This window comes from Electrophorus electricus, chromosome 25 (assembly GCF_041902795.1).
Source record: "Electrophorus electricus isolate QZ-2024a chromosome 25, ASM4190279v1, whole genome shotgun sequence".
Taxonomy (NCBI): Eukaryota; Metazoa; Chordata; class Actinopteri; order Gymnotiformes; family Gymnotidae; genus Electrophorus; species Electrophorus electricus.
The window spans coordinates 6,886,257-6,900,000 of record NC_137521.1 but is presented as its reverse complement, the minus strand read 5'-3'; the positions used below and the strand labels follow the sequence as shown (position 1 = coordinate 6,900,000).

The 13,744-nt window shown below is 45.7% G+C and overlaps 1 protein-coding gene across 7 annotated transcripts in view; it reads left to right on the top strand.

The window, feature by feature from the left end:
* Nucleotides 1–13,526, top strand: part of elavl4 (ELAV like neuron-specific RNA binding protein 4) — a 71,083-nt gene extending 57,557 nt beyond the window's left edge. For 6 of the 7 annotated variants that reach the window (XM_081707461.1, XM_081707464.1, XM_081707463.1 and 3 more), the window contains 3 exons: nt 3,890–4,115; nt 6,321–6,359; nt 9,356–13,526. In XM_081707461.1, coding sequence (XP_081563587.1) covers nt 3,890–4,115; nt 6,321–6,359; nt 9,356–9,683 — 593 coding nt within the window. In that variant the 3' untranslated portion in view covers nt 9,684–13,526. The remainder of the gene's footprint in view (nt 1–3,889; nt 4,116–6,320; nt 6,360–9,355) is intronic. The other variant, XM_027001396.3, reaches the window with a different exon arrangement.
* The last annotated feature ends 218 nt before the right edge of the window (nt 13,527–13,744 follow it).

The following is a 13,744-nucleotide window of genomic DNA, read 5'->3' as shown; positions in this document are numbered from 1 at the left end:
TTTCCTTGCCACCGTCTCTGGTAGGGTCTGTAGTCGGCAAAGAATGTAAAGCCTGACGACGGACTGTTCGGAAGTCCAAACTGAGTTTGTCTAAAAACCACAGGACAAAATTGCAGTGTAACTCTTTTCGGGTGGCGCGGGGGCGGGTCATTAGATCGTGCATTCGACCCACTCCACTCCGGACCCACTTTAACCCGCCATTACCGGGAGGGAAGTGTGATGTGTGCGCGGCTTTGATCAGCAGTTAAATATTCAGAGCAGCTCTTGAGCCTTGCGCAGAGCACTCAATCCATGTCTCTCATCAATGAGAGCAAATACAATTGATCCAGAGCGCCAGCTCTTACCAGCAGCTGCTCCTAATGGGAAATCAGTCTCCCCATGGCTGCTGGCGCCTCTCTTCTAAAACACTCCGGCCTTCTCTTTTCCCGAGTTTTTATAATGATCTGCACTATATGATCATACCTTTTGTCATGCTGCTGTCTTACGAGTGGAGATTTAATACAAAACATCCAAGCTATGTAATTATGTGTGTAGAAACATAAATATTAAAACATGAAATCTGATGATAAATTGGACACAACCTATGGATACTGCTTTGCTAGACTGGGCTTGCATTACATAAAGGGTAAACAGATAGATTTCTTCTTATACATAGTGGAAACATAATAATGATAATAATGCAGCTCTCTGCTTCAAAGTGCTCCTTACCGAGGCTTTTTCAAATACCATCTGTAGCAGCAGCGGCTAAAGTTCCATAAAACAAGGTCGTTTTCCACTCCTCATCCTGATTAAGCTCATGAAAAAGCACAGAGTGTGCGCTTTTTCCCCCTTCACAGTGGATTCAGCACACTTGCTTAATAAATGTTCCATACGCTTGGCAGAGACACTTAAAAGTGCGTAAATGCGAGACGGTAGCGACGTGCTGAAGTTCAGAAAGGAGAGAAAGCTTTCATTAACTGCCGAGGCTTCAGATCTCTCTGTTCCCAGAGGATTTTTCATTTTCATTTTTCTCTCTCTCTCTCTCTCTCTCTCTCTCTCTCTCTCTCTCTCTCTCTCTCTCTCTCTCTCTCTCTCTTTCTCTCTCTCCCCCCCCCCCACCTCGCAGCAGTGGGCGTGCAGTGGAAAGCACTTTGTCAGGTTGGCCACAGCCATTTCTTGGTGCTGTCGCGGCGTGTTGGCTCTCTGTGTGTCTGAGTTATTATTAAACCAGCTATTCTCACGCGACGCATGTGCTGCGCTCAGATAAGCACAGGTAGGAAGTTACGTAAGGCATGGAGTGATTACAATGAGAATAGTGCCGCCAACCACCACATTGGGACCCCAACTCTGCTGGGCAGCTGATAAATGCCGGCGTCTCCAGTTGCGCCCGCGTCTCCGGTTCGAGCCCAGCCGCTGGCTTTGTTTGCACACACTAAACTAAAAAATAAAGCACGGTCTCGAGCCCATTATGGTAATGTTGGGGAAACAAGTGGATGAGAAAAAGCACAGGCAATATTAAGGTGTTCGTTCTGAAAACTATGGAGTAACAGGACTTTTCTTTCAGGGTCTGATTTTAGCCATGTTACGCAGGCTGGCAGACGGTTGGCTGCCATAATGATGGTGGTCAGTGCTATTCCCAGCAGAGCAAAACTGGGTCTCATCACGATTCCATTACAGTAGGTTGAGCACTACACTCGCTGGTCTGTCCGATTGAAAAATAGACAGGCCCGCCCGCCTCTTACAGTGGCACATTCCCAGACGGTAGTCCAAAAAGTCCTGGATCCAGTGTGATACAGAGCAGAAAAGAGCAGAAAACATGAGGAATAGAACCCGTTCTGGTGCCGGAGGCAATGGCCTGAGCTTCCCTGTCCGGCAGGCCCGGGAGCTCTCGCCTGCTCACGTGTGATGAGTGGCCTTGACCTTTGACCTCTGCCTGGACTGGTCGTCTGCCTCACTCGTGCAGAGACACTTGCACACACAGGTAACATAAACGCGCCAGCGCACTCACAGAAATAAAGCAGGGCAGAGATGTTTTTTTCAGTTAAACTTAAAAAAATATATATTTCACTTAGACAGTGACCTTTGCTGGCCTTCATGTTACAGTTTCCATATTTTTGTGGTCCTGGAACTGTGGTATGTCCTGGATCTGTAGTATGTCAAACTTCTCAGAGAGGGGGAGAGAGGGGACAAGTTAGACAGAGAGAGAGAAAGAGAGAGAGCGAGAAGTGTTAGGCCATCTTCTCTCTGTTCTACTTTCTAAGCATTCTGCGATGACCTAGGTTTCACTCTGCAGAGAGGAGAGCGCCTAAGCGTGCATCCTAAACTGTGCAGAATAATGCATGTTCTCGCTTTATTTCTGCCTTTCCTTCTGTCAGACTAATTAAAGCGAACAGGTTGTGGGAAGGCTGGGAAAAGCTGTCAGGGGTGATGCTGGCACAGTGGAAAAACGAGCAATAGAGAGATGGAGTGTGCGCGTCTGTGTGTGTGTGTGTGTGTGTGTGTGAAATGCAGAGGCAGGCTGAATGAAAGCTTGTTGCACTGAAGAGACTGTGCACAAATGTTTGCTCCAAGAACTGCATATATCAAAAGCATCTGATTTGAATAGCAAGACAGCAGTAACAGTAAAGCACCGCAGAGCCCCAAAACAGACCCTGTCAATAAGACTGAGGCACAACCATGCAGGTTGAAGTGACAGTATAAAAATTGTGTGTAAGTGTGTAAAGCCTAGACACATACATACACTGTTACTCTTTCTCAAACACTAAAGCGTATACACACATGGCCTTTTATTACCGCCATTATGGGATACTGCCATTGTGTATGACTGTAGCTAAATAATGTAAAGCTTACATCTAATCCTTAACCCTTAACCCTTAACCTCAGTAACCAAAAGATTTTAGATCTTCTGGATCTTATAGATTTTCAAACAAAAGCTACCTGACGTTCTCACGGTATCAAAATTGTCAAGATTTTCTATCATCCTGAGGACACTTGGTCCCCACAAACTGTGAAATACCTGCCCCACACATACACACAGAGTGTATTATGCAAATGGTCCTCCAGACGAGTCGTCTCCCTGCTCACCTCCCTGGAGCTGTAGGAACCGTCTCATTAAAAACAGCCCGACAAAAGGCCTCCCAGCCAGCCAGGCTCTTTTAAATGTTACTTTCAGGTGGCGGTCAAAAACATTGCCTAGGAAACCACAGAAATGTCACCAGCGCGTAGTGTGCCACGCGGTAGCGTGCGGCTGTCAGCTTATGCAAGCCTCACAGCATGAGACGGAACAGGACACGATACACTCACACAGTACTGGGAACAATCACTGTCCCCTACACACACACACACAGACACACACACCCACACACACACTCCATTTCCACACCAGCAGGCAGCAGAACCCCTATACAATATCTCCATTCTCTCATGAAGAAAGGAAAACAAATTACATGTCTGCCTGACAACGCCGGAATGCAGGCGGCCAATGAAATCTCCCTGCTTCCTCGCTTTCCATTTGCATAATGTGACAGCAGCACTAGCAGCCATGGCACATGGACTGCACCTCACCGTCATCCGCCATTTCCAACATCAAGTCAAATGTATGGATTTCTCTGTCTCTACATTAAGGAAATGGATCCAATAAATATGTGTGTGGGTGGAAGGGTGTGTGCCTATGTGTGTGTGTGTGTGTGTGTGTGTGTGTGTGTGTGTGTGTGTGTGTGTGTGTGTCTAAGTAAGAGGGAAAGGGTCGCTATGAGGGCTTCATAAAAGGATGGACACCGGTACATGTGCTACTTTGTGTGAAATACATTCCTGTAAATAAATGTAGTCTCTCTCTCTCTCTCTCTCTCTCTCTCTCTCTCTCTCTCTCTCTCTCTCCCTCTCTCCTTTGTGCCATGCCTGGTGCTCCCAGGTGGCTCGCGTGGCGTGGGATTCATTCGCTTTGATAAGAGGATAGAAGCCGAGGAGGCCATCAAGGGCCTGAACGGACAGAAGCCCTCCGGCGCCGCCGAGCCCATCACGGTGAAGTTCGCCAACAACCCCAGCCAGAAGACCAGCCAGGCGCTGCTCTCGCAGCTTTATCAGTCGCCCAATCGCCGCTACCCCGGCCCCCTGCACCACCAAGCCCAGAGGTTCAGGTAAAGACAGCCAGCCTGGCTGCCACACCGGTGATCTTTGCCACACGCCAGCCGCATTCTGATTCAAGCCACGATTCGTGCACCTGAATTTCAAACTGATGCTTCCCCCAAATATTAGAAAGGCAAAAAAGCTTGGAATCAAGTGTATAGTCACCTACCTATGCTGCCTAAGGAGCGAGATATGCTAGCTAACCCTTAAGCCTAGTCGTCCCCCCCACCCCCACCATTCGGAAAAGAAAAGGACATGAAAAAAAAGAGTGAAGGACTGTTTATAAGAGACAGTGGGGTTCTGTCGTTCACAATGTCGCCATGGTGATTCTGTTTCCCTTACACTGTGCTCCTTCATCTCGCCTCCATTTCACCAGTACCCATCATCAGCCCAAGCAAGCTAACATCAGTACACAGTAAGGCGTTCGGAATGGTACAAAGCCAGTGGGAATCAGTAGTAATGTTGAACTCTCACCCGTTTGGTCAAATTCCATTTACATGGTTTTTTTTTCTTCTGCATTCATATTCTTTTGAGTTGTGACATCCAAGCACACAGGATTGCGCATTAACACAAACAAGTTGCGCATGGCGCTTACAGCTGCACTGCATTGCTAATGACAGTAATCAGTAATTAATCCCTCATACAGCACACTTAGAACTGAATAGATGTGAAAAGGATGTCTCGCATTTGCATGAATTACATGGCCACACAAAGGTGGCATTGTGATAGGCTTGTTTGGGGACAGTGTTTAAAGCCATAGGCCCAGCTGGACCTGGCTCAGACGCAGAGAAGCCTTCAGATGTCTCGTACACAGAAGAACACTCTTGCACCTTATTAGACCCCACTGCAATAGATTAATTTACCCATGGCACAACCTGCCTGGCTAATTGGCTAATTGTTGCCTTAATGACTGAGCATTGAATGTGTTTTCGTTTTGTTGTGAAGCCTTCTTTTGTGTGTGTGTGTGTGTGTGTGTGTGTGTGTGTGTGTGTGTGTGTGTGTGTGTGTGTGTGTGTGCGTGTGTGTGCGTGTGTGTGTGTGCATGTTAGATATGTCAGGAAAAGTTTGGTATGAATTATGGGAAACCGTTAATTAGCCTTGTCGGCCATCCTGAGGCAGCTTAATAGCACGTGAGACGGGGCAGGCTATGTGAGGGATGGAGGCCGCAGAGTGGCCAAACAGGCAGGAACCCAAAACGAGAGTGACTGATGAGGATGAGAGACTAATGCACCGGCCCAGCAGGTCACCGAGGCTAATGAAGAGACTGAGGAGAGAGAGAGAGAGACAGAGAAAGAGAGAGAAAGAACGGCGGAGAGAGAGAGGATACCTCTATTTAATGTTCTATTACATTCTGCCTCAAACTTCATTCAAGTGTCATATCAAATTATTAAACTTTTCTTTTGCGCTGAAAGGTGCAAAACCCTGGAGACAGTTTCATTCATACCGCCAGCATATCATCTGTACACGATCTTCCGCATGGCATGAATTCATTCTTTGATAGCTAATTGTTTGATATTGATAAAGTCCCTGTGCCCCCAGTCCCTAAAATCAGTCTGCAACCATCTGTCACAAACACAAAACCATTACAATGACAGAACTCAGGATAAAAAAAGATGCACTCATCATTCAGTTGCAGTGTGAGATTGAATTTCATCACCGAACTACCGACCACCAAAAGTGTCTTATAAAATTCAGACATTAATTTCAGAGCTCACCTGCTCTCCGATTCATAAAAGCCCGTTTTCATTAGCCTTTGATAGCATTAAGACAACCTCTTCAAAAAATCGTTTAGATCTAAAAAGACCAAGCAATTTAATGATACATTAAAGCAAAACATTTAAGGCAGGTAATATCCATTATGTCACCAATATAGCAAGCAAAGACCGAGTCTGAAGTCAGACACTGCTACACTCTTACGACTCAATGCTCCTTCACTTAGCTCTAGGCCACACTAGCGACAGCTCAGAGGCGGTCAAGCTCCCGGCAGGCAGTGGATGGCACCTCCAGGTTAGCGGTAGCACCGTTGCTAGCCTCATGCACTGCTAGCTTAGCAATTGACTCTGCAAGGTGTCTGGTGGGGCTTAACAGTGTAACGGCCCGACGCTGGATAGGCGTCTTCCTTCACTCCAGTGAGGCAGAGCTGTGTAGCATTAGTTCCATTGACTGAGTAGACCATCTGCCTGGCATTAACCCCAGAACCCTCCTTCTCTTCACAGGCTGGACAATTTGCTTAATATGGCCTATGGCGTTAAGAGGTAATTAAACTTCACCGAATGCCAGATGTCCATGTTGACAAAATGATTTCTCCCGTTCCTATTTTTTTACCCTCTCATTTTCTGAAAAGTCACTTACATTTAATTAAGTTCAAGGTTTTTTACTGTCCCTTAAGTTTGATTGTTTATTACTTGATTCTACTTGATTTCAAATCACCAACCACTCTTAGTCTTTCCAAAAAAAGATTCTCTTTCATGATTTCTGGTGTAGAGTATGCATTGTCTAATTCTGACACGACTAGAATTTTGAGTTTTGTATCTGGTTTGGTATTTTCTGTGTTTTGCTCTTGTATTGATGTGGGGCTGCTGTAGGATTCAGGGGCTCAAACCCAGACTCCGCCCAGCTCAGGATCTTTTCGTACAGGCAAAGTTGAAAATTCCCCCGTTTCAAGCTCCTAGAAGCCTTTAGACACCCCGGTGTGATTATGCATACAGGTGTAAATCCTCCAGATCACTAATAGGTGTTACTGCAATCACAGCCTGGCTGCTGACCCCTTTCATTTTCATAGCAATTTGACAAACCCTGGCTGGGTGGCAGCCGAAAAGCCACTGTAGCATCAGCAGAAGCGCTGTAGGGACCAGCACTGGTCATGGATTCTCATTAAATGATCCGACTTTAACACAGTATTCCAGCCTGTACCTTTAATGTTCTGGCCTATTTTTGGCTGACGGGGAGAGTGAGGCGGAGGGGGAGAGTTTTCCTGGATCCCTGCAGGAAGCGTCATGTTTCGCTGCAGGTAGCACAACCTCAGATCACCTGGGTTTTGCTCGTGCGCTAATTGCTGCTTTTGTGCCCTTGTGGACAAGTAGCAAGATGGTTTCAAATGTGTGGCGGAGCTTATGGCGTCTGGCCGCACATTTCAGCATGTCTTTGACGGGAAAACGGACAGGCGACGCACCGGTGGTGATGCGGCGCGATGTCCTTTTCCATGCTGACTGTCCCTGCTGAAAGACCAGGGTTCCTCACAGTTCTCTCACTTTATAAAACCAGCACAACCGGCTGCCTCTGGAAGATCGAGACAACAGACTGAAACTGTTGCAGGCGTCAGACTCGCCGATCCCTCTACCTGCAGCTAATTTGTTTCGCTGTATCCAGACATGACGTTTGGGGAGGGAAAGGGAAAAGAAGAAAAAATAAATAATTACTAAAGCCAGGAGGTGAGCGTGAGGAAGCCAGCCAGCGCAGCGAGACATGCAAACAAGGCCGAGAGCACAGTGAGCAGCGACGGAGAGACGAAGCGTGCTGATTGTGTACCGCGCGCGGTTATCAGTGAGGGTAGCAGCAGGGCCCGCGTGCTACGGGAGCGGATGGGCCACCGCACGGGGGGGGGGGGGCGGCGTTTAGGGGCGCATTTCCCAGAGCTCGAGGGCTGGGAGTGGGTGAGGTAATTAACGGCGGGAAACCCGCAGTCCCGTGGACGTGAGCAGCGGCGGGGCGAAGGTGAACGGCACGGCACGGCAGGTCAGCCGCTTGTTGCTACGCAACTCCTTGTCCGAGCATTCCCCTGCTTTGGCGGGAGCGACGGTAGTGCGTGCGGTAGGAGCGGCGGTGAGCTGACCCAGCCCTCGCGCTCTCACAGATGCCTGGCATCCAAATTTACCCCCCCCCCCCCCCCCCTCCCCTCCCCTCCACTCCACACCACACCACACACACATACTTATTTTTCGAGATGAGTAATGGTGCCGGATTCGTTATTTACACCGAAACACGCTGTAATTGAAGTTATGAGATGGTTGCGAGCACAGAGCGAGCCAATGTACTATTATACTCCTCGTTTGCATAATGAGCCACGGCCTACGCGAAACAAAAGGGGTGGGGGGTTTCGGACGCGCGGCGTGTGTGTGCCAGGACGCAGCAGCGAAGGCACAGATGAAGCGGCTGAGGAATTCTTGGCAGAACGAGCAGCGGGGGTCCGGTGGGTGCGGCCGCGCGCGCCACGTTATCGATCACAGGCGCGCGGCGCTGGGAGTCGCGCGAGGCTGTGGGTGGAATGCGTGTTTGCCCACGGCAGGAGGCTAGAAAGCGCCGCGCCCATCTCCCACACACACACACACACACACACACATACACGTGACAACAGCTTCGGTATAGCCACCGCGTCTTCAGCAAGGCGGAAATCTCAATTAAAGCACCACCAATAATGCCTACAGTCATTCCTGGAAAGGAGGCATACACAATGAACCTTTTATCCAATTTACCTTTTATTTAAAGTGGAAATTTCCTTTAAGCGGAAAGGCAATTAACTGAAGTCAACTGAGCATTCAAATCTCTGCATCAAGAGGAAGAAAAGGAGCAGAAAAGGGGAGAGGAATGAGCAGATTTACTCAGTTGCATTCGAACTCTCCTATGAATTCGGGAGGCATTAATGTGACGAGTTCCTGCAATTTAGCTTCTCCAATAGATCCACTCAGGAAGACAGTGAAGAAAAGGAGCCAAGCGGCTTGGTGCCGGGCTGAGTGGCGTTCTCGCACAGCCCACCCGCAGTCTAGTGCACTGCCTTTTCAGGTCCCACACAAAAAGCCACCGGGCGCCTCCTTTCACTGCTCGGCACATATTGAACAGAAACGCGAATCAAGGGCAATTCAAAAGGCGCTAGCATGGGCAGGGGGCGGAGACGTGCGAGGGCAGTGCCCACCGGAGGCGGCATGCGCGACTGGGTTGCGGTGGAGGCGAGCCGGTGCAGGCCGCAGAGCTAATGTGGGGTTGTAACGTGCCGTCCATGTTCTACAGGCATGGGCATTACACCATTGCGAAGGTCTGGGGTCACTAACTCGTTTTTTTTGTTTGTTTGTTTGTTTTTTTTCAGTGCTGCTTGCTTCTACACTGCAAATGCTAGTTCTCTAAAAAATGGCTCTCTCTCTCTCTCTCTCTCTCTCTCTCTCTCTCTCTCTCTCTCTATCTCTCTCTCTCTCCCCTTCTTTCTCCACACCCCCAACCTCTCTGTCTGTTGGTCTGTCTCTCTCTCTCGCTCTCTCAGGTTTTCTCCCATCACTATAGACAGCATGACCAGTCTGGTAGGGATGAACATTCCTGGGCACACTGGCACGGGATGGTGCATCTTCGTCTACAACCTGTCCCCGGACTCGGACGAGAGCGTCCTCTGGCAGCTCTTTGGGCCGTTCGGCGCCGTCAACAACGTCAAGGTGATCCGCGACTTCAACACCAACAAGTGCAAGGGGTTTGGCTTCGTCACCATGACGAACTACGATGAGGCAGCCATGGCAATCGCCAGTCTGAACGGGTACCGGCTGGGTGACCGCGTGCTGCAGGTCTCCTTCAAGACCAACAAGACCCACAAGTCCTGAACTCCCTCCCCTCTCTCGTGTAGCCCCGTAAAAAACACCACTACTAACACCCACCTCAGCCCACACAGCTAGCCTACTCCAAACAGGAACAAATCTACCAACAAACCAACTAAAGAGAACTGGATATGGCTTATAATATAACTTTGGACCTATAAGCCAATGTTGCCTAAGTATTACAAAATTGAAAACAGAAATTATTAATGATTTGGAAGACCTGTACTTGGTACAGGCATTCTGTTGTATATCCTTTGAGTTCTTGTGGTTGTTTATTGGTTTCCTTTTCTCTGTAAACAGTAGCAAAACCAGACCGCCCTTATTTAAAAGAAGAGAAAGTCCTTCTTACGATTGAACTCTCGGTCTTGATTCAGGTTTTTCTTTTTTGTTCTCTTTCTGATCCGGATCCACTGTCGTTAGTATAACGCCTCCCTGGGAAGAGAATGGGAGGGAGCTCTTTTTAAAAAAAAAGAAACGATAAAGAAATCGATGATCATTCATTCATTTGTTTTGGTGTATATTATTAAACCCCCCCCCCCCCCCCCCAAGTAAATTGACAGGGATGACGACACACCATCCCTTTTCTCTGATGCAGAATACATTTCTAACATTGTTTTGTTTTGTACTGCAAACAGAACACATGTCTTTCCTCACGAGGAACCAGGAGACAGGGAGAGGGAAGGGATGGGTTAGCACTCCTGTTGACAAACAAAAACACACACACACACACACACACACACACACTGTTGCCAAAGAGAAAATCTCTTTGCTTGAAAATGCGTTTAGAAAAAAAAATGAAAAAATAAAGAGAAAGAAGATCTATTTTTGTAAATAATAATTAAAATAATAATTATTGAAGAATTTTTACAAGAATCTGGATTTGAAAAAAAGAGAAAAATATTTTGACTGGCTAATTAGGGGTTGGGGGAGGGGTCAGGTGCCTCCTTGTCTTGTTTGTTCTGCCGTGGTACTTTTTAGGATACAAGGTTGTTTGTTTTTCGGGGAGAACCACATCGGCAATGGTTTTGTAGACGGATGGTTTTATCAAAGGGATGCAAATTCAGGCAGGTAATTTTTCATAGCACGTAATTGTTCAACAGTGATTCCCAGTAGGAGAGGGGTCTTCCCAGGCCTAACGCATCCTCGCAGTCAAGAGCCCAGAGTAAGGCCACACATCCTCCACTCGTTTTCTTTCCATCGTCGGTCTTTGGGATATCAGTAATACATGCCCATACTTCTCCATTTAGAAACCACACGTTCTTCTGATTCCTTTCGCTCTGATTTCGTGGTATTGCATTTGAGACGTACTTCCTTTAGAGATCAACAGTAGGTGCTATATTACATGGTTCACATATCTTGAATATCCAAGTTTGTTGTTATGTGTGTTATTTAGAGGAAAAAAAAAAAAAAAAAGAAACTTCGATGTTGGCATTAAACTGAGCTGCTGTTTTCGTTTAATTCAGTTTGTTGTCGGCCCCCATCTGGTCCAGAATGGTCTGGTCTGTGCTGGGAGATGCCAGATGAGTAAATCCGGACCTTGTAAGAATCACTTAACGAGTTTTCTTTGGCTTGCTGACATATAGGTTACTTGCTGAGTGTACAGCGTTTGTCAAAATTCAATGATAATTAGCTAGTTTTGTTAGTCTAGTATTTGTTTCTGGAGGATCTATTACAAATGTGTCTTTCTTTGTTGTGTACAAATAGATGATATATAGTCTACATTTGTTTTACAATATCTATATCTATCTGAGTTGTCACTGTTTTTTGTTCAAGCTTGTCTTTTTTCATATGAAAACTTTATGAAGTGATGGTTCAGTTACTTAGAAAACTCGTGAGGAATCCTGTTTACTATGTTGTCATGTCGCTTGTGAAGAAGAAAAAAAGAAAAATTTGATTTAATTTGGGTTTTTTTGTTTGTTTGGGGGTTTTTGTGTTGTTGTTTTGTTTTTTTGTTGTTGTAGTTGTTGTTTGTTTTTTTTAACGCCGCGGCAAAAGAAACCGAACAAAAAGCTTCTTGAAAATATGTATTTATTTATTGATTGATTGACTGTTTCATTGATTAAATTATTTATTTATCTGGATTATTTATTTATTTATTTGTTTGTTTGTTTGTTGTTCTGTTGTCTGTGTTTTTGTGTGATCCTGGTACAGGGAGGGGGGTGTTTCTGAGCTCACGGGAACAAACGACTAGGGGAGAAGCTCTTCCATTAGTCCTGTGCACTGAGACATTTTAGTACGTTTGTGCTTTGTACCAATATATCAAAATTACAATATAAAAAAGTTTAAAAGTCAAAAACTAAAAAAATGTCAAGAGGGTTGGTGAGGCTCTTCCCTTATTACTAGAAACAGTTACTCGCTATGCATAACTTAGTCGATAGTTACATTTGCTATTGCTTTTTTCTTGTCTTGTTAAACAGAAATCTTTAAATCTTTTTCAATAAAGTTTAGTCTTAATAGAATGTTATAACAGTTGTTCTGGTTCAATATAACCTGTGATAAGTTTGTGTAGTTTTAAAAGCCGCTCTCCGCCCTCCCTCCACACACTACCGTTGCTTTGTGATCCAACTTTATGCAAAAATGTGGGTGTGAAACACAGTTTCTCGTGGGTCTTTACGCATCCCACACTTTAGGTCCAGCTGCCTCGATTTGATTATTATACTGTATGTCCATTGTTTTAGAATTATTCATTGCATTGGACCTATGAAGAACTCAATGTGTCATTTTACCTTGATTTAAACTAATTCTGCCATTTGCATATGACATCATAACTCCAAAAAGCTTTGACGCTGATTGTACTGGTTGAAGTAAAATAGCTATAGAAGATGATATTTGATAGATGACACCCATTATATATTTTCTAAGATATAGTCTATTTTGAGAGGTAAATTTAGTGAATGGCTCTTTGAGAGTAGGGAATCAGCTCATGTTGAGACAGGACTGCTGTGAATGTTGGAGAATTTTTAACTACTTAGATGCATTCATGCACACTCTCACTCGTCCACCTCTTCAGCTACACTTCCACCATTAGTCCATCCTCTGCTCCGCCCCCTCCGCTGGGCGGTAGCTCAGCCCTCCTCAAACCCCACCCCTGGGCGGGCGTTTGAATTATGCAACGACCCCAGTAGAATGTTGTTCTGATGTACGAACAAATGTCCTGCATCGCTTCCTCCTCTTTGCTCATGACATCGCCCTCCGCGGGTTTCGTGTACGACTGTGAGCAAGAGCTTTTTGCAGAGCGCGTGCTTGCGTACGAGTGTGTGTGTGTGTGTGTGTGTGTGTGTGTGTGTGCGCGTGTGTGTGTGTGGGGGGTGGGGGGTGAGGGCGTTCGGAACATGGGGCCATGTCTCCGTGGTAGCGCCCTGGTCGCTATGGCTCCCTTTCTCCCCCTGTAGCGCCTTATAGTGGCAGCCTGCCAATAGGAAACCAGCAGCCAGTAGTGTCGGAGGGAAGGCCAAATGAGGAACGAGGCTCTTGTCATTTATCATTTTCTCCTGAAGACGTGTTTGTTTCCTATCTGAGAACCTATAAATCTTTAAAGACAAAAAAGATGAAAAAATGTTCACTGGACCAAGCTGGTCTCTCCTACTTATGTTATTACTTAACTATCAATTATTGATTATTGTTATTATGATTATTATTATTCTTATTATCCTTATTCTTATTATTAATCAAATTACTGCGATGAATGACTTCATGTTATCCTTGCTAGTTTAGGTCATTTCTGAAACTGGAAACAAAATATGAAAAAAATCTTGCTGTAAATGTTTTTTTTTCTTTTTCATATACTGTTGTGTTTGAATTATTTGTACTTTTGAATGTTGGGACAATAAAATGAGGTGTTGAAAGCTGTGTGGTCTCATGTGGTGTTTAAAACCAAATGTTTTACATTTTTGATCAGAACAATTTCACATTTCACAGTACCCAACTGAATACTACATTTTCAGTGAATTATACTGGACCTGCTTAAAGAGCCAGACCTTTTAGGAATTCAGAGATGAATACTTTGCAAGCTCAAAGTAACTAAATGTCACTTGAGCTACCTCTTTTGATATGAACTTGATGACTTA